The sequence below is a fragment of the Chelon labrosus genome (genome assembly GCF_963514085.1).
Source record: "Chelon labrosus genome assembly, chromosome: 18".
Lineage (NCBI taxonomy): Eukaryota > Metazoa > Chordata > Actinopteri > Mugiliformes > Mugilidae > Chelon > Chelon labrosus.
In genome coordinates, this window is record NC_140351.1 from 16314118 (window position 1) to 16341881 (window position 27764).

The 27764-nt window shown below is 42.5% G+C and overlaps 2 protein-coding genes across 3 annotated transcripts; one reads left to right on the top strand and one right to left on the bottom strand.

Moving 5' to 3' along the window:
- Positions 1 to 1076: 1076 nt before the first annotated feature.
- Positions 1077 to 12168, top strand: LOC311503542 (uncharacterized protein). 2 transcript variants are annotated; one of them, XM_084566324.1, is made up of 10 exons: positions 1077 to 1131; positions 1768 to 8737; positions 8826 to 8928; positions 9137 to 9218; positions 9302 to 9410; positions 9558 to 9689; positions 10006 to 10095; positions 10220 to 10363; positions 10444 to 10628; positions 10720 to 12168. In XM_084566324.1, the coding sequence occupies exons 2-10, from the start codon at positions 1769 to 1771 to the stop codon at positions 10886 to 10888; spliced, it is 7983 nt and encodes a 2660-aa protein (XP_084422450.1). In that variant the 5' UTR covers positions 1077 to 1131; position 1768; the 3' UTR covers positions 10889 to 12168. The 2 variants fall into 2 exon arrangements, with proteins under 2 accessions (XP_084422450.1, XP_084422449.1); XM_084566323.1 differs by having other exon boundaries at positions 1087 to 8737.
- Positions 12169 to 17470: 5302 nt separating this feature from the next.
- LOC311503785 (oxygen-regulated protein 1-like) lies at positions 17471 to 21602 on the bottom strand (the record flags this gene model as incomplete). Its single annotated transcript, XM_084566657.1, has 4 exons — positions 20877 to 21602; positions 20282 to 20438; positions 18514 to 19829; positions 17471 to 17518 (listed from the first exon to the last, which is right to left on the bottom strand). Exons 1-4 carry the CDS (start codon positions 21522 to 21524, stop codon positions 17471 to 17473), a joined length of 2169 nt encoding a protein of 722 aa, XP_084422783.1. The 5' UTR covers positions 21525 to 21602.
- Between the last annotated feature and the right edge of the window lie 6162 nt (positions 21603 to 27764).

Genomic DNA, 27764 nt, shown 5'->3' on the forward strand with positions numbered 1-27764 from the left:
TAGAACATTAGATTAGATTAGATTAGATTATACTTTATTTATCCCACAACGGGGAAATTCACCCGTTACAGCAGCAGAAAGTGTAATATACACCACGGAATTTGAAAAATAGAAAGGCAGAAACACAATAACAAGGAAAAAACAATCAACAAAGGAATAAGACACAAATATACAAACAGTACTGTTGTAAGAAATATTGCGAAGTAAGTGGTAAAAAATAAATATAAATAACAGTGCAAGGTTTTATACAAGATAAGAAAAATAAATATTGCAGTGTAATGTGACCTGAAAAATTATATAAAAAATATTTCAAAGTAAGTGAAGTGATATAAATAATATAATATTGCAGGGGGTAAACAGTGACCACAGTGACTATAACCACATGATTTCAGGTAATGCAGGTGTTGTAAAGCCTGATAGTGGTCGGGATGAAGGACTTGCGGAACCTCTCCTTCTTACACCAAGAGTGTAACAGTCTGCTGCTGAAGGAGCTTGTCAGGGACCCTACAGTGTCGTGTAACAAGACATGCAGGTCTTGTTAGTTTTGGAAGATATTCAAAGGTTTTGCTGCTTTGGTGCTAAAAAATATTTGAAGAAAACCACAACTAGGTGATATGGTAATAACTGTATTAGTAAAGGAGAGCTCACATACTCAACTCTGGACCAGAATCCACATCCAGTTCAGACAAGAAAAAACACAAACCATGATGTTTACAAGAATTTACAAAAAATACATTTACTACTTTTATTCATCTGTAATTCTGTGTGAAACTATTGTTCTATATGTAAATGCCCAATACTCTCATTCTCTATAAATATATATATATTACTCAGAGGATTATTTTAATAATTTTGCCTGTAAGTTGCATTTTCAACATCAAACTTCTTCAATCTCTGACCAATTTTTAAATACTAAAATTTACATTACAACAGCAATCACTGTGGATTGATTGGTTCTCATAAATAAGCAAAATAATAATAATAATAAAACATTTATTCAAACTACAATCTCAATTTTCAGTGCGCCAGGATGGCTGCTGCTACGTCACATCCGGCGTCTCTCTCCGGAAGTACAGTTAATTTTTATTCACAGGAAAAAAACAGCTGTTGTTGGAAAAAGAAAACATCAAAGTGAGTTTCACTGATGGACGCCGTGCTTTTGCTTTTTCGCTGACAGCATTGTCGTGAGGACCAGTCTGTAAAGCCGCCGCTCGGTCTGTCTGGTCGCTGTTTGGGCACACTTGAGCAGCGAGTCTCGGTTTGCTCATTTGTTGCGAGTTGGCTGCTGCTAGCGTTAGCTCCCATCACTGTGGACTTCCAGCTAGCATGCTAGCCACTCTTAGCTAGCTAACTGACCATTTCTGACTGTGAGCTCAACTCCTGGTGACAGCAGTGTTTGTGGACGTTTAGACAATCAGTTAAATCATCTGTATAGGTGTTAAATAAGTGAGTAAGGATACATTGTACATTGTGTGACTCGCTAGCCACCTAGTTTAACTACGATTTATCACTGTTTATGTCGTTAGCCTGCCTTGTTGCTTGTAGTAAAACATGTTATACATGTGGGAAGAGGATTACATTTCATGCTAATTTAATACTAGATGGCTATATATACAGATGCATGATGTTTGTGGTGGCTCTCTTCTCAGGAGGACCATTTTATTTTTCTCACTAAAAAGGAAACTGCATGATGCTATTAAAAAATTATCCCTGCTGTCCATTTGTGTTAAGTGCTAACTGCTGCATGTGTTGTAAATATTTTCACAGAATGCCAGCCCCAAAGAGAGGATCAGAACCTCATGAGTCACAGCCCAAGATGAGAAAGTTGGATGAGGATGGAGAGGATCTGCCATCCAACCCTGCACCAGCTACCAATAATCAGCCCATCAAAGCAGGAAATATGCGAGAAACAAAAGTAGCCCCACGGACTAAGAAAAAACTGTCAGGGGAAGGGGTGAATAAGCCGGCCAAGTCACCCAAACAGAGTTCCCCTCCTAAGGATTCCAGCAAAACCGCTTCTGACCCGCCTGTCAAAAAAGCCAAGCTCCTGAAAGCCACAAGTGCCTCCTGTGGAGAAGCTCCCACGCAGAGAGCTCACCCCAACGCGTCCCTGAAGCGAACAGCCTCCACGGAGTCTGATGATGAGTTAAGTAGCGATGACAGTAAGGTCGACTTCTTTAGAGAGAGGGATGACGAAGACAAGGCACGCTGCATCAGGAAATACTCGAACAAAGCCAAGCGCAAAGCTGAAGAGCCATCTTCTGATCCACATGAGTTGAGCCAGGGTTTACCATCCCCAGTTGCGGACCCTGTACAGATGGACCACAATTATGGTAGATTCACAGTTTTGTCATGTGTTCCAGGCACAGGTGAGGCTCATCAAAATGAGATAAAAGAATCTTCCTTAGGTCAAGAAGGACAAGAAATTTCAGTTAATGCATCACAAGAGGTGACGAAAGAAATCTCAGGTTCTGCAAGCACTGACGTTGGCACCAAATTAGAGTCTGCTGTTGAAGACAGTAAACACAAGGAACTACACAACGTAGAAAGTCAAAAACCTGTGGATAATGAATCACCAGCTTTGCCTAGAGAACTGTTAGACCCCAACACTGCAGAAATCCCTGTCACATTTGAGGATGACAAAAAGGAAAACGAGGATAAAGTGGATTCAATCCAAACCCCAAAGGATGGAGATATTGAAACACGAGGATCATCAGTGGAAACACTAAGTTCTTTTGGAGAGGTGAATCCAAGCTGCAAAAGTGAAGAACAAGCAGATGGAAAGACGGATTTGGTTTGTGGATCAGAAAGTCAGGCAGACCTGAATCCTGAAACGAAGGAGACCACAGAGTTTGTTTCTGATGGAAATGAACTCAATTTAAACTGTAAAATTGGGGAAGGTGAGCATGGCATGCAGGGAGTTTCTGCAAGCAATAGTAATGTTATACCAGAAGTAGCAACGTCAAACGAAACAAATTCCACGCCACAACAGATCCTGGTAGAAAGCTGTAATCCAGAGAGTCAAATTGATGAAACTCAATCTATATTGGTGTCTGCTGACAATTCAGAGACTCAAACAGACCTCAGCGTCAAAATTCAAGTGACTTTTGAAGAAAAATCCAAATCTATAGACACGCCACATACAGTCACCAGCTTGCATGATGATGTGAACACAAAAATTAGACATTCTGAGGAAAAGCTCGAAGCTGACTTCCAGTCGACCCAGACTGTTGAGGTGCAACTGAGCCACAACACTCAGGCAACTGACAACACTACGGAAATATTGACACCTGATTGTGAGGCTGTTCTTGAGCAAAATCAAAAAGAGGAGCTTTCTGAATGTTTCACAGTTCCAGAGAGTCAAATGGCATCGTCAGTAGAAATACAAAATCAGGAGACCCACAAATGTCATGACAACATGGCAGAAATGTCCGTAGAAGCTAAAGTAGAGCGTATGAGCACAGAAAAAGAGAAGGACACAAGCGTTGAGTGTGTGGTTACATCAGATATTCAAATCAATATGGCAGTGGCATCAGAGATCTCTAATCAAGATGTTACAGTTACTGTGGAAACACAAAGTCAGAAAACACAAAGTCAGATAACACAAGATGTTCCTGAACCTACCACAGATATATCTACAAATTCTGTTGAGCGTCAGGTGGATGAAAACTGTGAAACGATAGACAGCACAGTGAACTTTGAATGTGGAGCTGAAGGACAAGACAAAATAGAAACACAAACTGAAGCAATATCAAACATCTCTAATCCAGAACAAACTGAGGAAATGCAAATGCAGGAGAGCCAGAAAGTCAGTGAACCTACCAGAGTCATGTCTACCGAGGTTCATATCGTAGTTGATAGATCTGAAAAAATGCAAACATTTGAATATGATGGTAGATCAGAGAGTCAAAGCAAAATGGAAATGCATGAGTTTTCTAATCCAGCAGATAAAGCAGAATTAAAAACCCAGGCGAGCCCAGTCAATGAACTCAGCACAGACGAACCCGACAAAGTTCTGAAAGATCTTGGGACTGCAGATCATAAGAGCAGCGAAGAAGCTGAATGCATGGGTGCTCCTAAGAATCAAATTGAAATGGATGTACAGAAAGCAACCACATCAGAGGAAGTTAGTAACATGATGCCGATAGTGGAAATACACACCCAGGTGAGCCAGATGATCAGTGAACCTGTTGCAGATGTATCAACTGAATTTCACGGGGATCATGAGGTTGAAAATCTCAAAACAGTAGAAGATGACAACAAAGTGAACTTGGAGACTGGGGCTGTACCAGAGAGTCAAATCGAAATGCAAACAACGTCAACGATGGATGTTTCAAAACCAGCCCTGACGGTGGAAATACAAAAAAGCCAAACAGAAGTGGCCTTTCAGATTAAAACATTAGAGGAGAGTTCTGACAAAGCCTCTGTAGTGGAAATACAAAGTCAGGAAAATCAAGAAGTCTGTGAACATACTACAGATGAAACATCTAAACAGGTTCAAAAAGATCAAATGACAGAAAATCTTCAAATTGTGAAAGATGAAGATAACACGGTTGTTGAAGGTGTGACTGTTAAAGAGAATCAAATCAGAATGGAAATGCAGGTTACGTCAACATCAGAGATTTCTCAAGCGGCCCCTTCAGTGGAAATACAAATTGAGAAAAGCCACAATGAAATGGATATGGAAACCGCAACAACTTCAGAGGACGTTTCTAACACAACACCTGCAGTGGAATCACAAGAGAACCAGGATGTCAGTGAAAATAGCACAGACATATGTACACAGTCTGTGACAGTTGCAGAGAATAAAAATAAAATGGAAGCACAGGCTGAATTGACATCTGAGGTTTCTGTATCTGCATCTCCAGCTGAGACCCAAAGCGAGAAGAGCCAGGAGGTCAGTGAAACTGCAAACGACATGTCAGAGAAGCTCGAAGAAAGTTTAAGTGTTCCTACAAATGATTGCAACGAAAATGAAAAGAGTACTGCCACCGAGTGTATCACCACTACTGAGAGTGCAACAGAAATGGAAATACAGACAAATGAAACACCAGAGGAGATTTCTAATCCAACACCTACAGTAGAGACACAAAACCAGAGAGGTCCCTATGCCAGTGAGGACACTACAGACTCTGAAATACAAAAAGATTTCATCAGTACTGACAGTGAAGTAAACAGCGACAAGGTTAATGTTGCGTGTGGCAGCACTACAGAGAATCAAGCAGAAATGGAGGTGCAGACAACAGTAACATCAGAGGACATTTCTGATCCGAGATCTGACGTGGAAATACAAAATCAGTCAAGTCAGGACATCAGTGAAGTAAGTGCAGTCAGTGATGTTCAGAAAGACTTGATGAGTTGTGAGAGTAAGCAAAATGAAGTCGAGGCTGCTTCTCAATGTGTCAGTGTCCCAGAGATTCAAACTAATGTAGAAACTACTCCAGCTCCAGAGGAGGCTTCTTACCCAGCAGCTGTAGCAGAACAGCAAAACCATGTGACGGAGGAAATCAATCAACACGCCGTGGCCTTATCAGAGGAGATCCAGAAGCCTCTTGCCATCGCTAATTTGGAAAACAACAAAAATGACAGACAGACAGAGCCCGGTGCTGACGACGTCCAGGGGGATATGGATGTAATAAGTGGATCAATAGAAAGGGCAGATTCTGCATTAGAGGGAGAAATGGGAAGCCAAGTGATTAATGAGGTCAAGGCTGACAAATCTGTCAGTAATATTGAAGGAGAAGCAGAAGGATCTGAAAGCAGTGAGGTAATCGTTTTTGTTTGTGGCCAACCAGACGACGCTGATATCGTAATTCAGGCATCAGAAGAGCAGGTTAAGACAGTTAATCAGTCGGAGGTTCATGAAAACCAGATAGTGTATGAACCCATTAGCAGTCCAGAGAGTATTGATGATAGAGAGGTTTCTTCAGTAGCAGAGGATCATGGTTGCGTTTCTTTACTGGACGTACAGAGCACAGAAACCCAGGAGGTGCAAGATGATGCATCTAAGTTGTCTGCCATGGAAAATGACAAAGAAATTACTGAACCACAGATGGAAGACAAAGAAAATAACGAAGAAGTTTGTGTCTCAGTGAGCCAAGCGGTAGTCGAAATGGAAGTACAAACTATGGATGTAACCGAGAGTCCTGTTCCTGCACAGTTGGAGCAGAGTAACGCCACCGCGGATGTGAAAAACTTGGCACCGATCAATTCTGGTGATGGTATCGGCGTGCCAGATGGCCGGTCAGAAGATGCCACTGAAAAAAGTGAAAGTAATGGTTTTCCAGAGTGTGTCGCGGCCACAGAGTTGTCTGAACAGCTGCAGGGGGATGCTGGAATCCAGGAAGTGACAAATATCACCGAGACGGCACCTACAGCCGCCACTCAAGCTTCATCTGAGGATTTTGTGATCTTAGAACCAGTCCCGGAGAGTGAAATTCCCTTTGATATTGTCACTCAAGCTGCAGCCGAATCGGGTCTGTCGGCCTCACTGTCAGAGGAAGATAGCCCAGACAATGTGTTGATGTGTGAAGTGGAAAATGTAAAGGTTTTAAATGGTTCCCAACAAACTGTATGTCTTGAAGCAGAAGTACAGAAATGTGAAGCAACAGATGTAGTCGAAGATGCTGCAGTGAATAGCTCAGGTGACCAGGAGACTAAGACGGACATTTCAGCTTTAGAGGATGGGATTCAGGTTATTCAAAATTCTGACCAGCAGTCCACATCTGGAGCAAAGGATGTTGATATCTCAGAGATGGAGGTGACAGACCTTGAAGCTCAAGGCACAAATAAGGACTGTAATGAAGTGGCGATGGAGAATGCCGAGGGAAATTTGAACCTAGAAGAAGTGCAGATCCTGGAGGATATAGAGATTGGCCATGAGATTGTAGTGGCAGAGGAAGAGAATGAAGGAGACGGCGAAACTACAATAATAGATATAACACAGGAATCACCTGAGGCAGGGCTCCCGAAAAAGTCTGAAGAAAAGGTGAAAAATAAAGATGGCACTAATGCAACCAGCATCAAGCAAAACAGCACAACCGTGAAGACTGAAGAAGGCAAGAAGGAACAAGAGGCACAGAAGCCCAAGAAACAAGAAATGAATACGCAAGCGAGAACCAAAGCTCGCCTTGCAGCTCTGGCTGAGCAGAAGGCTGCAGCAGCTAAGAGAACAGCAAACAGACAGCAGCTGAACCTCTTAGCCCTGTGCCAGGAGATCGCCGAGGACATTGCCACAGACAGCATGCTGCTGAAGAGGATAGAGGAAGAAAAACAAGCAGCAGCAGCAGCAGCGGCAGCAGTGGCAGCAGCCAAAAGTGAAGCCAACAAGAAAGAACGTCCACCCGTCAGCACACAAGATGCGGACACGGTTGGCGTCGCGACTCCTGCTGGACCTGAAGAGTGCTCTTCTTCAGTCGCCCCTGCCGAGGAAGCACCAGCGGTCCAGCCCCCGACGGCCAGTACATCCGAAGCCAAGCCTGTTGAAGAGCCTCAGAAGAGACGTTTCTTCATCTCGCAGGTTTCAGTGCCCCTGAAAGCTCATGAGAAAAAGAAGCTAACACGATATCAAAGACTAAGACAGGTGGAACTGCAAAGAGAGAAAATGTCTTGGGCGCGTGTTAAGAAGTTGAAGTCTGACCAGGCAAACCAGATGTTTTCAGACATTGACTGGCAAACACCTTTGGCTGCCTCCTCTCTATTTACAGCTCCTCCACCTGCAGCCAGTCCATTAAAAACATCCCCTCCAAGTCCTGCTCCAGCTAGCAAACCTGCTGCAACCAAGACAGAGACTCCCAAAGCTGAAACCCTTAAGGCTGAGCCAACTGAGACTATAGTCTCCAAAACTGAACCCACTAAACCGGAAACCTCCAAAACTGAACCTGTTAAGGTTGAAGCTACTGCAACTGAAACTGTCAAAACTGAAGCGTGTAAAACTGAACCTCCTAATACAGAAACCCGCAGAAGTACAAGGCAAAGTAAGGCTCAGGCACTGAAAGCTGCAGCTCCTCCAGCTCCAAAAGTAACCAGAGCAGCAACCAAAAGGACCCTGCCAGCGGTGCCTCCTCCCATGCCCAACGGGCTTAATGCTCAAAAACTGAATATTGAAGTTGAATACAAGCCATACAAACCCAGGCCCAAGTACTCCCCTGATGACTTTGAACTAGATGATGACCCATTACCAGTTAAGCCGACAAAGCCCAATAACCAGTCGGGTCTCACGCAGTCAGCACAGCCTAGCCTTCCCTCAAACTCTGCAGCCCAGTCTAGACCCACAGGTTCAGCACAGCTCGCCCACCAGGCAAGACTCAAAGCTCGGACCACACCCGCCGGACAGATCTCAGGTCAGTCAAAGCCCACTGCTGCAGCTCCGGCTCAGACAAAGCCAGCGCTATCAAAACCTACCGTTGCAACAGCCGTCCAGTCAAAGGCCTCGGCTACCATTGCAACTTCGTCAAGACCTGTTTCATCGGCCAGTACTCAGCTGAAGTCTCCTGTCTTGACTGCACCACAGTCTAAAGCTGTTTCAGCTACAGGCCAGTCCAAGTCGGCTGCTTCTGCCTCACCCCAAGTGAAGACAGCTGGTGCAGGCACAGCTCCGTTGAAGCAGTCTACTCCAACAGCAGCTCGGCCTGCTGTTTCAGCCAAACCCGAGACCAAGCCCGCTGCTTCTAATGACGTCTCTTTAGCGCGTCAGAAACCACCAAATCCTCCATCAGGGGAAGATGGCAAGAACAAGGTAAGCCTAAAATATATTTTTCCCCCAAAATGTATCAGAACAACTTTGCGAATACACTGTTGATGTTGCCTCTCTCTTTTCTAAACAGAAAACAGCTGAGCCACTTTCTTCAGTTCCTGCTGCTTCCCTTCCCCCTGAGGAGAGCTTGAAAGCGTCTGATGGCACGCAGCAGTGTGAAGAAAAGCCTGCAGGTATGTGTTCATTGCACTAAGCTGTCGCATTAGTAAATGCCTCCCCATTTGAACAGATAAATTACAAAATTAAAAAACCGTTCTTTATTTTCTTCATGTATTTTACAATTAACTGTCATTGATTGTATCATTTTTTTGGCTCAACAGCTTCCATAACTGTATATATACAAGAGTACAGCTGTGTAAAATGCTTACTTTTCTCTTACAGTCACTACTGTTGAACCTTCTCCAGAGATTAAAAAAGAAACGGTCACAGCAACGGAGAAGCCATCGGAAAAGCTTGGCCAAGAGTAAGAAGCTCCCCTTAAGTCATTTCACTTTTTTTTTTTCATTTTTGAATCCTGTAATAATCAGATGTGTGTTTTTATCACAGCGGAACAGCGAAGCCACAAGACGGTGGGACTCCTCTCTCCGAAGCCTGCCTGCAAAAAGAAGTCAAGAAGCTAAAGGAGGCTGACAAAGATGGCACCCAGACTATTATTGTGAGTGAAACTCCTCTTCCCTCATCTTAAACCCGGTTCTGTTGGATCAACACTGTAAAGCTTTCGTCGTGTTTTTGCGGTTTGCCACTGAAGAAACTGACTTCTTTTATATCTGATGTGTATATTAAAATTCATGCCATCTCATAGGACGCTGGACAGAAGCATTTCGGGGCCGTGGCCTGCAGCGTGTGTGGGATGCTGTACTCTGCTGCCAACCCTGAGGACGAATCGCAGCATCTACTCTTTCACAACCAATTCATCAGTGCTGTCAAATATGTGGTGAGAGGAAGTAACATGTCTAATGTTTGCCTTGCCTAATCTGTTGTTCGCTGACTCTTCGAGGCTTCTGTATCAGATCCATGCAGAGATTGCTCTGTAGCCTGAGTTGCCGGAGCATTCAATGCTGAGATTAGTCAGAGGTGTGATTTCTGTGGAACTATGTTGAGTTTCTCCGTGTACGTCAAACATTGTTGACGGTTGAAGACTTACTTTTACTGAAATCAATCAAGCTTAAAACAAAAGTAGAGCCAAAATCTATAAGTATGAATATCAGAACACTACAAAAAAAAAAAGAAAACATTTTATTTTTTTTCAGGGATGGAAAAAAGAGAGGATTCTGGGAGAATATCCCGATGGAAAGATCATTCTTGTCCTGCCAGATGATCCTAAATATGCTTTGAAGAAGGTATGTTTACAGAGGCAGAATGTACAGTTCAGGGGTTAAATATCTTTATCAGAGTATTTGATATTTGTGAAGTCGAGCTACCATCAGCATATTGTTTCTCGACTGTACAATAACTGTCCCTCAGGTTGAGGAGATCCGGGAGATGGTGGACAATGACCTCGGCTTCCAGCAGGTGGAGACCAAGTGTCCCGCTAAGACCAAAACCTTCCTCTTCATCTCTAATGATAAGAAAGTGGCTGGATGTCTCATAGCGGAGCACATACAAGAGGTATGAGATTGTAGTGTATCTTAATCTAAATCTAAGAGTAATGCTGGTTGAAGTGTACTGAGTTTTGTGGATGTCTGCAGGGGTACAGGGTGATAGAGGAGCCCGTACCAGAGGGCTCAGAGGGAGAGAAGGTGATGTTTGAGCGCCAGAGAGCCTGGTGCTGCTCCACCACGCCGGAGCCGGCCATCTGTGGCATCAGTCGCATCTGGGTCGTCAACATGATGAGACGCCAGGGCATCGCCTCGCGCATGCTCGAGTGCCTCAGGTCAGCCCCTCTGCAAACCGCCAACGTTTTTTTTTAAACTAAAAACAAGTAAAAACGCGGCTAACGCTTTCTTTTCTCTCATTCCGCGCAGGAATAACTTCATATACGGTTCGTACCTGAGCAAAGACGAGATCGCTTTCTCGGACCCCACGCCTGACGGAAAGCTCTTCGCCACGCAGTATTTCGGCACTTCTCAGTTTTTGGTTTATAACTTTGTGAGCGGAACGCGCTCGTCCCAGCCCGAAGCTAAAGCGGTATGACAGTATTCAGGAAAAGTGACGGAGGAATCTGAGACGCTCACTGACCAGTGGGACCCACACTCACCAAACAGTTTGTGACACTGAATCTTCACGTGTTTAAAAACAACAAAAAAAAACTGTAAATTGACTCCTTGGAGAGGTAACACATTGGTTTAAATCTCAGGATTAAAACAACGAAGTGTTGTTTAAAAATGGAAATCCACCCTTTAAACCTCCCTGCATAGTATTTTGAAGAAAAGATTATTTTCTTTATTCATTTTTAAGTGAATATTCGGTTTTATTAGAAGGATAGAGGTTACATGCATGACCTGACAGCAATAGAAAAGCATTTCATTGTTTGATTTTGAAATCCCAGAGAAGCGTAACATAAAGCCACAGCGGTTTGTCCTGTTTTCTATGCCATGTCGTAACACTATGATACATTTAGGATCCCTCTTTCCTGTTGACAGTGACTCTGCCATCAGTTCAAGTTGTTTTGAAGCATTGTCGATCACTCTGAAAGGAATTTATATTATTATATTGAGCGGTTAATGTTTAATTTTTTAATTTTTACCTTTTAATGCTATAATTTCTGTGTCATTTTAGTTGTTAATATTTCAAATGAACCATCGTGACTCATTTCAAGGGTGTGAAGAGATGTGGGTTAGAACTGTAGCTCGGGCATTAATCGTGTGCTCTACTTAGATCACCTTGCCTGATATGTTTTCCAAGCCGAGCCATATATACTGTACACCGTTTAGCAGGGCATTGTAGCCTGTATACTGTATGAGTGGTGTCTTTTAATTTCACCGAGGCCGTCTGTTGCTATGTTTGTGCCTGAATGGATAATGTTTGACTCAAGTTGTTGATTTATTTTCTTTTACACAAGCCGTACGCCACTCTTAGCAGCGTGCGGCTTTTTTTATTTTTTATTTTATTTTATTCTTTTAGTGTAGAGTGTCATCCTCCTACTCCTTAGAATTAAAATGTATATCAAATGATCATGTAGTTTATGCATACTATAACAAGATTTCTAATGAACGGTGAACAACACGAGGGGTTCAGGTGGAGCCTCTCTCAACACACAGATTAACTGCATCTTTGTAATTCATCTCTTACGTTCTTCTTCCTCCTTGTTAAAGCTTTTAGAAAGACGTGTCGTGTAAGAAAAAGAAATTTGATTTATACGAAGCTGTTATGTAAATATTTATTTAAATAAACGATAAAACCTTTTGGCCGCAGGTGAGAGTATTCTGTTGACTGATGCCATCTAGTGGCCGTCGTTGCGGTAAACGCGTGATAGAAACACCTTGCATTGTTTTTTTGATTCAACATTAGCAGGAGCGGTCATACATGTGAGATATTTTTTTAAATGGTGGGAATTGTCTGGCTGTCGTGTTTTCTCTATGCAGTGGCAGATGTAAACACTCCCCTCTCGGCGCATTCCTCGACGCTCCTGTCACAACACGGGCCAGCTCGATGGCAACTTCTGAGAAACAAAACAACCTTAGAACAACACGAATGCTTCCTCCAACAGAGAGTGAGAAAACAGAGGTCTCCGCTCCTCCTCAGGCATCTGATGCTAATCAGCAAGAGAAAACAACGGAGCTCAGCCTCCTAAGGTGTCTTTTAGCACGACGTCCACCTTAGCCTTTTGACTTTTACTGACACGAGAGTCGTCTCAGTAAAGCAGTAAACTCATGTTGGATGTTTAATCTGTGATCCATAAAGATGATTTGCACTGGATTTAATATAGAAACCATAAAAAATGACAAAACAGCTGTAAACACACTTTTATTCTTACACATCAATTTAAAAAGAAAAGTCACAGCTGCCACTTTGTAAACCATAAAACAGTTTATCCTAATGATAAATAAAAGGGTAAATATGTGTTTATATATGATTATTACTTATTTACACTATAGACAACCAATATACATTATTATTTACTATTAATTTCCATAATACACAACCTGGTTCATACTGTGTTGCTTTTCGACTGGAAGAAAACAACATTTTGGACTGAACTGTGGTCAAGGGCTGACCCTCGTTGCAGTTTGGATCGGGATTGGCCGTGTTGCCTGACATCTGCGGGGACTTGATCGGTTTAAAGAAGTTTAAAATGAGATTACGGTAATGCTCTGGGTGCTTACTGTGTTGACAGGCAACCTATAAGTAGAAAAGAGCTGCTCTGGAGTGCGCATGGCAAAATACACAATCAAGTCGTTTAAATAAACACTCCCTATTTTTACACTGAACACGGAGCTTAAACCAACATAAACTGTAGCACGAGCTCACGTATAGCAGTCAGCTTCGATGAGTTCACATGAGTTTGATAGTGTAATACGCCAAGGCTATGGCAACTTCAAAATGTAGGCACCGAAGAAAAAACATTCTGCTGAAGCCTATCAGTGACTCTCATTTAGAGGAAATGTTCTTAATTTGCTTTACAGTATGGGACAATGCTGACCACAAAAATTGTACAGAAAGTCCAAGACATCAGGTTCCTGGAGCCTTCTGTTAACTACGCCTTGACCTTTCCCAGGCTGCAGCACGACCACCTCGCCATCAGGTGGAAGCTCTACCAGGGGGTGCACTTTGTTATCCATCATCTTAAAGTCAGGCATGCTTGGCAGCATGCCGTTCCTCTCTACCCACATTTTGGTGTCCTCTGAGTCGTCCTTTGCCTCTGTGACACCGTCGCCATTCATGCTGCTCTTGCTAGCTGTGCTCAGGTCATCCTGACATACGTCTGACTCACTGGTGTGAGGCAAAGAAAAGTAGGTGCACTTTTTGGAAAACGACATGGTCTTGTCTTCCACTTCAGATTTTGTAGTGAAGAGAGAATACGGAGCGTTCTCTTCTGTATCCTTATACATTTCTTCGCCAGGAGGAGTGTTTGTAAAGGCTTTGTTTATTCCAACTGGATCTGAAACTGACTTTCGGATCACTGTGTTTTCTCTGAGGAGCCACCGTCCATTATCAATAGGAACGCTGTCCCCAGGCCCAACTTGCGCATTAAAAGCGATGCATCTTGTCGCTTCACTTAAGGTGTCCAGTGTATTAGAGGAACTGAAGTAAGAAAATTCAGACATTGCTTTGGACCGGGCCGAGTGGAATGGAGAGAAAATGCTTGAATCTTTTTTCTTCTGCTTTGCCTCTGATGGGGGCCTTTCACCTGATTCCTCATCAGGGTGAGCATCTCTCTTGCCATAAAGCCTTTCGATTGCTCTCCTAACAAAACCTTTGGTGATGGATTTCCGTGCTGAGTCATCTTCACCACTGGACAGCTCGCTTGAAGTCTGAGACTGATACCCTCCACTAATCGATGTTTCGGCTCTTAGCTCTTTCAGCTGGGATGTGCTTTGGCTCGGGAAACGAATTTGCTGGGCATCTGTGCCAGACTTTGCTAAGAACATTTCCCTGATAGACCTGACTCTGCCTTCAGGCTCTTTGGTTATAACACCACTGGAGTCATAGCTGAAAGACAACGACGACTGAGGAGCTGATCGGGTGCAGGGATCCATCTGAGATGTGGGCGAATCAGAGGGTGAATCCTCCACATCCGACTCAAGGGAGGTATCTCTTTGTGAGAAACGTCTTATTGTAGGACTTTTTGTTGTATCTTTTCTTTTCTGGGCCTCAGCAACTTGCTTTTGAAGAAGAACTATTCTCTCTGCGACAGTTTGTGATATTATTTCTTCAGACTGATGCTTCGGCATCTCCACAGACTTTTGACGTGTGGTGACTGCAGACTGTGGTGCCAGAGCAGGAGCTTCCTGATACTGCAGACCGCCTTTTTTGTTGCATCGCTCCTCTTCTGAGCTGGCCTCTTTTTCATAATCGCTTAAATCTTCTTCAACTGAGATGCTGATGTGTGCATGCTCGACCTTTGGTTGCTCTTCATCTACGTGGTCTTCACAGCTGTTGTGATCATTCCCACTATCGTCATCTGCATTAAACCTAAAACCTTCTGCTAAACTGTCAGATTTGATCAAACTGCTGTCGTCTTCTTTTGGATATAAATCCTGATTTTCAGTCAAGTTGCGTACAGTAGGAAGGTCCTCATCTTCTTCCACCTCGTCTTCATTTGTTTCCTCTATCAAATCCTTTAACCCTTTATATTTTCTCATTTGTCCCTCATTATCTGAAAGGTGTTCCTCCTCCATGTCCTCCTGTTCTTCGTCATTTCCAGACGGATTTTCCTCAACAATAACTTGCAGTTCCTTACAGTCATCCTCTGGCGGCTCTTCCTCAGAACATTGCTCATCGGCATCTGAGTTTCCTGTGCTTTCATCAACGCTGACATTCAGTCCCATACTGCATGCTTGAGTCAGCTGTCTCTGAGTCTCTGACAGACATGAAGGGTTAGATGAGTCATCTTTGAGGCTCGGCTCCTTACTTTCAACCTCTGGTTGCTCTTCCTCTGACAAAAACTCATTTTCACTCTCTGAGTTGGACACGCCTGTCTCCCCTCTGACATTTAATTCCGCATAGTAGTTAGAGCTTGGTTCATTGTTGTTTTCCTCCTCTGAGAGACTTTCGGGGTTGGACAAGTCTTCACCGTCACCACTCTCATGTCTAATCTCCTTGTCTCTTACTTCTGGTTCTTCCTCTTCTGAGCTATGCCGGTGACCTTCTTCTGAGCTGGATACACTTTGTTTACAGATATCTTTTTGTTCTAAATCTTTATTGGCACTTGACGTCTTCTGTATTTCCTCATGTGAAGCTGCGTTATCATCATGGATACACTCATCCTCAGGGATTCTCATGCTTTCCTCACTCTGCCTACATTCCCAGTCTTGATGTACTGCATCCTTACATGCCTGCAAGCTCTCCCCGTCCTCTTGTACAAGCAATGTACTGTAAAGCTGCCTTTCTTCAGGAATTTGTTTATAATTGGATTTACCTCTTTGACACTTGGTCATGGCTTCATTCTCTTTAGATGCCTGACCAGTAGTGTCTGTGAATATTTTAATTATTGACCTCACATCACCATTAGCTTTATCATCTTGGATAACATCCTTTGCTTTGACAGCATCTTCTTTGGCGGAATGGTTTATGTTGTCACCACGGCTTTCTTCTGGTGACAGCTTCGCTACATTTTCACTTTTTGCTGCCACCGAAAAAGAAGCCAGTTCTTCCTTGAGCTTTTCCGGTACGTCAAGGTTATCCATGATTTCATCGATAACATTTTCTTCAATGCCACAGTCTGAAACTGCCTCGGTTATGAGTTCTTGCTCTGAACTGCCAGACATTGAGCTTCGACTTCTGCACCTGTCACTGAGTCCCTGAAAGCCCTTCCAACTTTCCAGAAGCTGTTTCGAGGCTGATTGTTGTAAATCTGACAAACTAGTTTTCAGCTTGTGGGAATCCTCAATGCAGGCAATTTCTCTGAGAGAATCGATCATTTTCAAAGCCTCTGCACAGCTGACGTTGTTTGCATTCAGTTCATCCATATTTAGGTAAGTTAAGCCTTCCTTTAGGGTCATGACCGACAAGAAAGCAAGAAGAGCTTTAGATGAAGAGCCAAACGTTGACGCCACATGAGAGGAGAAGTCAGGCAAGCTGTTGGACCTCTCCAGACATGATGGCCGTTTGTTCTGAGTGATTTGTCTGATTGACTTGATTGAGTAGCAAATCTTCTCAAGGACAGGTTTCATGTTTGGCTGGTTTGCAGTGTTTAATGGCATATCTGTGATGGACCTGTGTCGATCTGCTGCCACAAGGTCAACCTTATTTTCATTACTCTCACCAGCTTCCAAAGGCATTAAAGTGTCAGAGGCCAACGTTTTCCCCTGTTCAGATGGCGTTTTTACTGGCTGTGTTTCGTGAACTCTACTTTGTGATGGTGTTTTCCTTTGTGTTTTACTTGTCAGCTCTGACGGGCTGTCTGCAGAGAGATTTCTGGAGAGCGACTTTCTATTTGACTTATGTCTGACGGGTGGTGACACCATGTCCAGAGACTGAGAATATGGAGATTGTGTCTTCTGCAGTTTTGACTTATAAAGCCTGTGCTTTCTCTCAGCAGAAGGGCTAGCATTTGGTGTTGCATGTTTTTGTTTTCCGATATTTGGAGACGTAGTTTTATCCGGAGAGTGTGTATGCACTAATGATAACTTTGGAGAGCTGTTTGGAAGGTCAAAAGAAGTTTTCTTGTTGCGAAACCTCTCTGGAGATGGACTGCTGATTAGTGTTGCTTTTTTCACCACAGTTTTAGGTGATGATGCCTCTTTTTGAGTTAAAAATGGTGTTTTAGTGATTTTTGTGTCTTTAAGTGGGAGATTGCTTGGCATTGAAGCTTCACTTGATGAAATACTTGCTGATGACACTCTCTCATCAGATGTTATACTAGTAGGGGATACAGAAGTACAACATGACTTCCTGCTAATAGGATCTAAGACCGATTGCTGTGCCTCTTCTGGTTCTGCTTTGATGGATCGTGGTGCACTTGTTGGCACATCATCTCCGACGCTGTTCATGGGAGTAGATAATGTCTTCATCTCTGAAGTGGCATCATTACTTAAAGTATGTTCTTCCAGACAGGCCTTTCTGAGAGACATTTTCCTTTCAAGAGACAGATTACTGACCAAAGGAGCCCTTTTAATAGATGGAGTTCTCGATAATGGTGCCTCGCTCAGAGGAGAATGACTGTCAGTGTGAACAGATGTTATTACCGTTGTGTTGTTAGTTGGTGATGTAGCTTTGACAGATGTAGGACTGACTGATAATGGATTATTATCTGTCTCTTGACCACTCAACGATGAGACTCTGTATAATGGGCTCCCTGCCAATGACATTACATCCATGCAATATTCAGTATTTGGTAGCGCTGTGTTCTCAGCAGGTGGTGGAGGTGGTGGTAGCTCCATCTCCATTGAAAGTGTATTGGAAGGTGTTGCATTTTGAAACGAGACTTTGACTGGAGACTTAACTTCACCGGCTGATGCCATTTCTGTAGAGGTCTTAGTTGGTGGAATTCTTTGGGGACAGATACCATTTGAGAGAGGATTCATTTCTTCTATATTTCTTGGAGCTAATCTCTTACTGTTGCCATTATGAAGAATTGGCTGACAGGCAGTCTCTACTGACTGACTTGAGGATGATTGATTTTCAAAAGACCGGACTCTCAGTTTGACAGATCTTGTCAACAAACCCTCTGGTGGAGGTTCTGAAGCTTGACATGTGTCGAGTTTAGATGTCTCCTCCAAACACTTAACTTCTTCCTGCTTATTTTCAGAATCTCCACACCTGCCATTTTCGGTTGTAGGGTTGAAATGGGCTTTCTCCAGCCAGTTTTCTATGTATTCATTCATAACGTAGGACTCGTTTTTGCTCCTTTTCTCTGTGTGCATTGACGTCTGCTGTGTCAGTATTCCCCGAGGTTGGCTAACCTCAGTGGGAGAAACACTCATCCTGCTTGTTTCAAAAGAAACTCTTTCACTCGTTTCTGTCAATGTGGCTGGTATATTTGGATTTTTGACCATCCTATGTGCTGTGTCATCTGACAGTTGTAAGCTCTTTTTTGTAACACCTCCATCCCCATTTTGAGCTGGTCTTTTTTTAAGCTTTTTAATACTTTTTACTGGTTTGGATTTGTTTCCATATATTCTCTTAATGAACCCAGCGCTGGAGAAAGGTTTTACTTTCTTGCGTGTCTTGGTTGCTCCCCCAGAAATCTCTTCTTGCCTTTTGCCCGGCGACTTAAGCCGGCGGACATGTTTGACAGTCTTGGGTTTTGAGGAGACCATCCTGTCTCTACTGAGATTTATTTGCTGGGGCTTGACTTGGACTTTTCTATTTGTTGTTCGAATTGCACCAGTTTTCAGCGATGGCAAATTTAAATCTGATGTTAATGACATGCTCTCTGTCCTCCAGATACTGATGGACTCAGAGGCAGTTGAGGGCCTCCAGTGCTCTGCGTCAAATTCATTATTTGAGGAGAGCTGACCAGTGTCTGAAGTAGCTGGCCTTCCAAAAGTAATTCCAGAAGCAGACATACTGTGTCCACAAATGTTGGCAAGGTAGTTGTCTTGACAAGTCTGCTGTTCGTAAATGTGTACGACCGTTTCAGTGACCTCCTCTCCACTGGATTCAATCTGCAAGATTTCCATCATTTCTGCCGATTTGAATGCAGAGACATTCCTGCTGCTGCCCTCGACAGAGTCAAATCTTCTTGGTTTGGGTACTGGCCTAGTACTACTCTGCTTGACCATGCAATACTGCTCTGACATTGTACCATTTTCTGTCTGTTCTCTGTAGGAATAAGATCCAACCGTTCCTTCCTGAAGCCCCTCTGTTGACACCGATTTAAAGCCTTCCACAGAGGCTTCGTTGTTGGTCATTTGTTTGTGTCCCGGGGTAGGAGCTCTCCTCGGAGACAACACATCTGAATGGTTTTTGATATCATCCTCTTCATTACCACTCTCACTAAAAGCTCCATTGCTCAGCGATGGTGGATCATCATCATTGTTGTCTCTAGTTTTGTCCTTGTTGATGATGTCAATGGAGGCAGCAGGACTTTGTAAATCCGGTGAGTTTGACTCAGGTGAACAGATCTCCTGCCCTGCCTCAAGCTCCGCTAAGCAGGTCGCATTAAGCTGATTGGCAACACTTGAGCGTGTCAAGGTGGTCGTCCAATGGACGGTTTCCTCCTCTTTAAGTGTCAGCCGCACTTTCATCTCCACTGTCATGCTGCCATCCTGATTCACCCGAAAGGACTTCTCGATGTCGTCCTCATTTGGCAGCATTGTGTCTCCATCGCCAAAGCCGGTGGCGCCTTCTGTTTCTGCTACTGACTCCAGTATACGATGGGACTCCAACTCGGCCGAGTTAGTGAGGTCACAGGGTACGTCACATGAACTCCCCGCGATGGTGTTATGAATCTGATTAACAATGAACCTCTCAGATGATGGAGAGAAATTCCTTGACTTTGATGAAAATGACTGTGACTTCTTTTTGCCTTTTGAGTCAGTCAGAAGAGAGGGTTTGGTTCAAAAAAGGGCAAAATCATGAAGAAGAAATGTCCAGGAATTTCAGGCAAGGATTGGAGATGGTGGGTGGAAATTTGAAGAGGATACCAAAGAGGTATGAATGCATGGAGGGGGAAGAGAAAAAAAATGAAGTTAGAAAGATAGTACGGCTACCTGCTACTCATCAAGAACAATAGCCAGCAGCCCCGTAGACAGTGAAAGTAGGCCATCTATGGTATTATGTACAATATTATTGCCTCAGCACTTTCCCAAGCCTTATCCCATGAGAGCTGCTGGATTACTGCAGACGCATTATATGTGTCACACCAATCCAGTGGACTGTCATAACTCTTTAAAATGTAAAATGTTTTCATCATCTTAATATGAAACACTACGATTGTTTATAGAAAGTTAAAAAATCTAGGTACACAGGTAAACTTACGATTCAGAGCCTTTTGTCTCCTGAGACCCATTCGGTTTGTATGCAGCCATTTGGGAGCTGGTGATGTCTGTGCACTGTAGATTGCAGGCATGAAAGGCTCCCTGCCTACAGCCACTACAGTCCCAGAGCACATTATCAAACCTGGAAGACCATCAACCTGCAGCAGACAGAAAAAAAGGAATACATTTCAATAATATTTCAATATTAAAAAAATGAAATATTATTATTAGCCTTGATTGACCTTGATTTACATTAATGTAAATGTATGACAATAATAAATGAACTGTATTCTTATTTATCTTTTACAACAGATCCTTGACCTAAAGCCTTACAGTCCAGTATCCCAGAATGCCATCCTGGGTGTTAGAGTGAGTTGCCAAAGAAGCTTAACACTTTCTCTCCTCATGTGATGCTTATTTGATGCCAGGGTTAAGTCAGTGCTCTATCGGTCAGTAATGATAATGATATCTGTGAATTAAGGGCAAGAGTTTTGCTGCATATATTAAGATGTGTTGAGTATGTTGTTGTTTACTGTGCCTGTAAAATAAATTTTTTAACAATGAATTGTGTTGTAGTGATAGAGGAGAACACTCACACGTCTGCCCTCTGGAGTGTATAATTTCACCACATGGAACTGCATCAGCTCTGAGATATACTCCAGGATAGACTCATAGCTCGGCGTAGTCTTTTTGTGAAGTACCACAGTGTGTTTTACAGTGGGGTCTCCATTGCTAAAAACCAGTAGCTTCTTGGGGGTGCGCACAACCACCGGCTTCTGCTTGTGGACGCTCCAGCCTGGGAAAAACCTGACTTGCTGCACAGTCCGACGCCGACGAGAAGTAACGGGTCTGGCATTGTACCAGGGTGGCAGCTTCTTCCTGGCCAGAGCCAGATTGATGGGTTTTACTCTACGGCTGTCGGAGCAGATGTAGGATTTTCCATCCTCAAGTTCATCCAGTGTATAGATTGCGTGAACCCCCCGAGGAGTGGTGATATTCCTCACGCCAAATGGCAGGGGAACCTTTTTAGAAAGACTGTCCAGGAGTGCGTCAAAGGTTTTAAAGGTGCGGTTGTTGATGACCAGGCGCAGGCCATTGAACTGTGGATCTCCACTTTTGTAGAAGCAGACCCGCTTTGATAGGATAGGGTCATTGATGCTTGGGTGGCGCGTGGTGCCAAAAGTGTGCCCGCTCCCTGATAACTGGTCAGGGAGGAGCCTTCGAAACCCTGTCTCATGCATCATTGTCGACCACCTGCTGGTCAAGAGAAAGGAAACGATTAGATATTTAGCAAGAACATATTCTCAACCACAAACCCTTCTTTTAACTATAAACATATCCTACTGTGGGGAATTAAAAATGTTCCTTGCTAATCTGGCATTTTCTCTTTTCTCACTAACCTTGTCTTTTCCATTTTTGCAACTCTGCAGTGAGTGTATTGCCAATTAAATATGTTTAGGGACAGTGTATAATGAATAACTTTATTTTTGCACAGGGCTCAAAACATTACACCAGTTCAAGGCAACCTAAATAAATCACAATGTGTAAACAACTTAATGACATCTTGCCAACATATGTTGTTTACTTCATTAGACACGGTCATCAGGTAACATGACCTATCTTCTGGCAAACTGGTCAGGTGAGTTAATTACCTGGGTATTAACAACACAACGGAGCACAACAAGCCATAAAGAAATGTTTGGCAGATCATTCCCTTTTACCAGAATTTATCCTGGCATGCATGAAGTGTAATGGAACAATTGTATATTTACATTTAAGTATTGTTTCTTTAAATTTAAATTGTTTGAATTGAAATCCTCTTATATTACTAACTGATCACTCTAGACATTTTAAATCAATAAGATAAAATAAAAAACAACCTCTCAATTTAAAACTGATTTTATTAAATGCGCTTTCCCGGCTAGTATTTGTGATATTTAAGTTTGTGTGTACATTCAGCACTGGTAGTATAGTTAGTCATAGTAGCAGTATCGGTACTATTCTTCAGCAAACCATCATGACTTTACTTTTTTTTTCAGGAAAAGATATTTGTAGTATTTTGTATTATCAAAGTTACAAAAAAATCTGCATTTCTAATTTTCATAGCCATATGTCGCTGTGAACACTACATGCAAGACGTGCATTATTCTTGGAGGTTGCAAACAAGTTCAACAAACCACAGCTAGCAAACAAATACACGACTGCTGGATTTTAAAGGGGGACTCACCTCCGTTGGCATCACAAACGTCCCAAATGTTTTGAAAAGATCCATAAAATGTTACTCCGTGCTCGCTCTACATCATGACGGCCGGAGAGCTAACTGCACAGTAACCGTTTATTTCGGGAGACACATCACGGTCAATTTGCCTAATCTTTTCTCAGAGTTAATCTCCACTACAAGTGCAGGGCTTGAAAATCCTCTTCAGGAAGGTGTGTCACATAGATGCAGGTGAAGCTGCCATAGCAGGTTGAAAAATGTCCTCCTAATTTATTATATGTTTTATGTACTTATGTATTTCTACCTGACGATAGGATTTCAGTGGGTGGGGATAATTATTATTATGTCTCTTGGCAAAAATAGAAATGTTAACATTATTATAATTAACATTATTGTCAGTGTTGTTGTGGTGGTCTTCTCCCATTTGAGACTGAAATAGGAAGTTGCACGGATTATAATGTGAGAGGGGTTTCTACGCTAGTGGCAGCAGATGGTAAACTGGTGACCACTTGTAACATTCGTGCAGGGTTGTAATCTCATTGAGAACATCTTAAAGTAATGAGGATTAAGGTGCTCTCCCTTCTGAGGACCCTCAATGAAAAGCACGAAAAGGATAAACATACCCTTTCTTCCCTCTAAATAATGAGAAAACAGTTGTGCTTTATATCATAGATTAGTTGTATCTTTGGACGTTTGCTTTGACCCTGTGTGATCTGAACACATATACTGCATGCTGGTATGAAATAAGAATGTTAAAAATAACGTGAACATTCTTATAATAGCAAACAGACTTTTATCGTCCCTAAAATGTACTGTACATACAACAAACTAGAGCTTATCCTAGAAATACAGTTAAGTTTAAAAGAGTAGTGTACTCTAGTAGATTAGCTTGAACCTTATTACTGGGGGTATTAGCTGGTCATGTATATCCTAAACCATGAACTATCACGAGTTGCGTAACAGTTACCAAAACTGGACTGAACCGAGTCTATTTCTGTCGTGAACGGGATTAGTGTACATGGGATGACTTCATTCCACAGTAAACCTGAGGCTACAGTGAAGGAATCAAAGGAATATACAAAAGTTATCAAGTTACAGCTCAGTATAAAAAGATAAAGTGATGACATTCTGTCGTACTATTTAGTTTACTGCTGTAAAAATATCTCAGGTGCGTATGAAATAGACGATATGTAGCGTAGGAAAGAATTCCTGCCGAGCCAGATGAGACAGAGATTCAGGAATGCCGCAGGAGGCTCCCGTGATCCGAACCCATGACCTGTTCCCAAAACAACAACGAGCACAAAAATGTGAAAAATCCTTCAAAGGAAGCTGGGGAGGGAAACAATGGAGGAAGCCCTCAGCGTAAACAGGTAGGCCCGAAGTCCGCATGCCCCTCATTCCAGCCCTCCACAGCGGAGATAAGAGACGAGCAAATGTTGAAACCGAGAGGGTAAAAACGGCTGGTCACACTGATAGAGCGGCGCAGATCCTGCCAAACATACCCGAATCGGACTGAAAATAGACTCGAGCCCAAGCCCCGCACTCAATGTGGCATGACAGGTAACAGCAACAAATGTCTGAAGCTCCATTTGTCACATAACCTTCCACGTCACAGAGTTATAACAAACCAGCTGGTGATATGAATACTGTTATTTTTCCTTCACATGAATACACGTAAAATCACACGCCGCCATGACAGAGATGTCTGTCTCTGCGTTCCGGGTGTATTGCCACCCTTGCCACGCTCTATTTTTAAGCCCTTGCGCCTATACTGCAACTAATTGGCGCCACGTTAGAATCAAACCTATGCTGTTAATGGGAAAAAATGTGTGATATGTTTTGGCCCTTGTCCCCTTTCTATATTTGGCCCAGTGTCCTCTATGCAGCTGCTCCTCCAGATCTGTCTCCCTGTGTTCCCATCAAACACCTCTCTTCAGTCTGCATATATTGCCTCAATTCAGGAGGCAAAGAGTCTCAGTCAGCTCCTGCTTTAAAGGCCAGAAACACATTGGTGGCTGCACACAAAATAACAGCGGTTTGCTCTGATGTCAAGCCAGGTTTAGCCTTTGTAGTGTCATGTAAAATAAAACTAGCCCATAGAACTGGTTAAAATTCCTAGCATTGCAGCTGCCAGGAATTCAATTATAAGTGATACAGCTGCACTGTGACCAAAAACATTCGCCTCAATTAAAAGTCAGGCAGCTGATCCTGCAAAATATGAGCTCCCCTTTAACTTTTCTTGCGCCCAGAATCACAATGTATTCCTCTAGAAATTTTAAACATGCACAACAATGTTGAAGCATTCCATTTTTCCTTTGGGACGCATTTAGTGCAAACTAAAAAAATGTGGCTTGGCAAAAGTTGAGACAAAAATGTGCTTACTATTCAAAATTCCTTTCAAGTGACATGACGTTACTTCAGTTTTCCCCTCTCAATTTCCAGTGGAATTCCCAGATTTTTAATGAACCCCTGCCAAACAGGACTCATAAGGTCACGCCACCGCCCGTCCCCTCCCCTCCAAAACCCCTCGCACAGCAGTCAGAGGTCCCCACCCCATCCATTTTGAGCGCCTTGTATCAGCTGTGCCAAGCTTTTAATCTGCCTGGTGACATCCCAGTGTTTCCTGCATGGGACACAGGGAGAGATAAGCACACTCCTCTGTGCGGTAAATCACTCTACACTCCCCCTTGTTCACTGATATCACTATTATTCAATTAGGCTGCACTTAAACCGACTACAATTCTTTATTGTTACAATCAGAGGCTTGGGGGATGTTTCCAAATGATTTTCACGTCCCTATTCCCTTTTCTCCCTCAAAATCACCTGCTTTAATTGTTCAAAACAATCAATGGCATTCTTTTAGTTTTCTGAGATAACTTACACTGTAAAAGTCCACATTTAGACACTAAAATGAAAAATAATAGTAATATATTAATTTAGAGTTTGCAGTTTGGCAGCCTCCTACCATACACCTAATTTTGAGTAACTAACTAATTTAAGTATTACATAAGGTTAGCTAATTAAATGAGACGTAACCCACGTAGCATCTAGCTATACTGACTTACCAGGGTGGCCAGTGTTAGCTAATGTTAGCTAGTTAGCAAAAATCATTAAACCTAGCTCTTAAAAATAGTTTGGTTTTTTAGGGTTAGGGTTAGGGTTAGGGTTTATATTTTAGAGATTATATAATTCAGACAATAGACCAAAACTGGGTTACTGTCTTTGCACAACGGTAACTCTCCTCTCTAGTAATCGTTTTAAGTTGCCTACATATATGCTTTAAAATGGATAATCTTCATTGAAGTCACCTTAACTGGTTTACCAGTGTGGCTAATTAGCAAGCGTTAACCTTAACCAAGCTGCTTTGCTGAAAATTATCTTTGGTAAAAGCCGATGGAACACATACTCACAGAGAAACTTCTACTACTAAACTTACTACAAACTGTTTGTGACACACATCAAATGTTAAGCAAACCATCAAACCTTTAACTTTTTAGCTAGCTAAACATTAGCCAAAACTAGCAGATGATGCTTTCAAATGGTGTTGTGTCTTCATGAGTAAACTCTGAAATATGTGATTAAACCTCTTGTGTCCTTGTAAATGGAAATTTTCAGAGAGGATTGAGTTTTGACATGTTTGCTACATAAATGACTGAAGTGAGTGGTAAGTTAATACAGTATATTGTAATTTGGTTATATAGCACTTCCCTTTTCGAAGATCTTGAGGAGACGCTAATACAGTGTTTTTACATTTTTTACTACTTAGTTTTAGAAAAGAATCGATGCTATGTTATCACAGCTCCAGTTAAATTGGTCAAACATGCAAACGTTTATCAAACATAATACATTTTTTATAGATTCACATATAAAGTAGTTGGACTTTCATTTACTGGTTAAATAATTTATCATAATTTATCAGTATAATGACTGAAAATTGTAATAATAATAAAATATTTTATTGCTACTTTTACTGAAGCCACATTTTGACATGTGTAATTAAATATTTTTTTAAACATTGCTGCTTGAAGTCAGCTTATTATACCTGAACGTTATCTGTGCATCTCTTTTTTTGGCAGTGGTGTTTAAAGAAAATAATAAAACCATAAAAACACAGATCATTTTCAACATAATAAAGACCACAGGATGGAGACGGTCTGACAATATAATTATATTACAGAGATAAAGACCAAATACAATGGAAGATTAGAAAATAGTAGCAAGCCAGTGTCATGTCTGCAGATTGTGATGATACAGTGTATCAACAACCTGGCTCCTCAACAGAAATATAAATACTGATATGCACAGAATGTGGACTATTATTCTCCAGAGGGCAATGGCAGGCAGGGTCCTCCTCACCAAAGGGCTCAATACCGCGTAGCTGTTAGCTTTGGAGGGCCCGGGCTGAGGGCCAGTCCGCTGACGGGACAACCTGGCTACGAGCAAACCCAGATAGCGGCCCGGGGTGAGGAGTGATTTATCCGTCTGTGCTCGCATCAGACAACCTTCCTCTGATTAAGGGTCAGTCACTGAGCGACAGAGCCGAGTGGAGAGGGCGAGACAGGCAGCCTCCCTGTGTGAGACACTGGCATCCTGACCGCCGCACAAATGGACTTTCCAGACGCTGCAGGCAGCACATGCACTGTACTGCAACGAACACACACTCATACACACTTTCAGCAGTGGGCATATACACAGGAATGTGCACGTAGTCATTATTTCTACCCGTCTCTCCTTTATTCATAAGCGCTGGATGAGTACACACACTTAAACGCACACACACACACACACACATACACCAAAGCCAAGATAAAGACTCACTGAGTTGGCCTTGAACCTGACAACAGAAGGATGTGGTGAGTCTGAGTCGCCCACTGTTTGACTTGTCTCTACGGGCAGTTAAAGATCAGTGTTCCTGATGTTCAGGGTTCACAAACAGGTTACTGCCTCCATCAGTTTCTCTGGAGACAGTCTCTGTTTTATCCATGTAAATCTACCGGGGTTTCACCTACTTGGAAGAGTTTATGACTTAGTTATTAAGAAAATGTTAATGAGAAAACAGTGTATTCTCTCTCTTTATCTCTCTTATGAAAACAAAAACTACTTTTGAGAAAGCATCTCCACTAACTCCTAGTGTTGTTCTGTATTTCTTTGTTGCTGATGCGAATAAGTGTGTATCTTCTTTTTTAAATAATTAAGGTTCAAATCATGCAAAGAGCATCTGCTTGGGCCTTGAAATTTAACTTCTCTTCCCCCTACAGATTAATTG

Excerpts from the sequence above, each read along its gene's own strand:
- LOC311503542 (XM_084566323.1), top strand. The coding sequence starts at position 1,688 with ATGATGCTATTAAAAAATTATCCCTGCTGTCCATTTGTGTTAAGTGCT. Across the intron at positions 9,411-9,557 it reads ATGGCACCCAGACTATTATT|GACGCTGGACAGAAGCATTT; the intron begins GTGAGTGAAACT and ends GCCATCTCATAG. Across the intron at positions 10,364-10,443 it reads TAGCGGAGCACATACAAGAG|GGGTACAGGGTGATAGAGGA; the intron begins GTATGAGATTGT and ends GGATGTCTGCAG.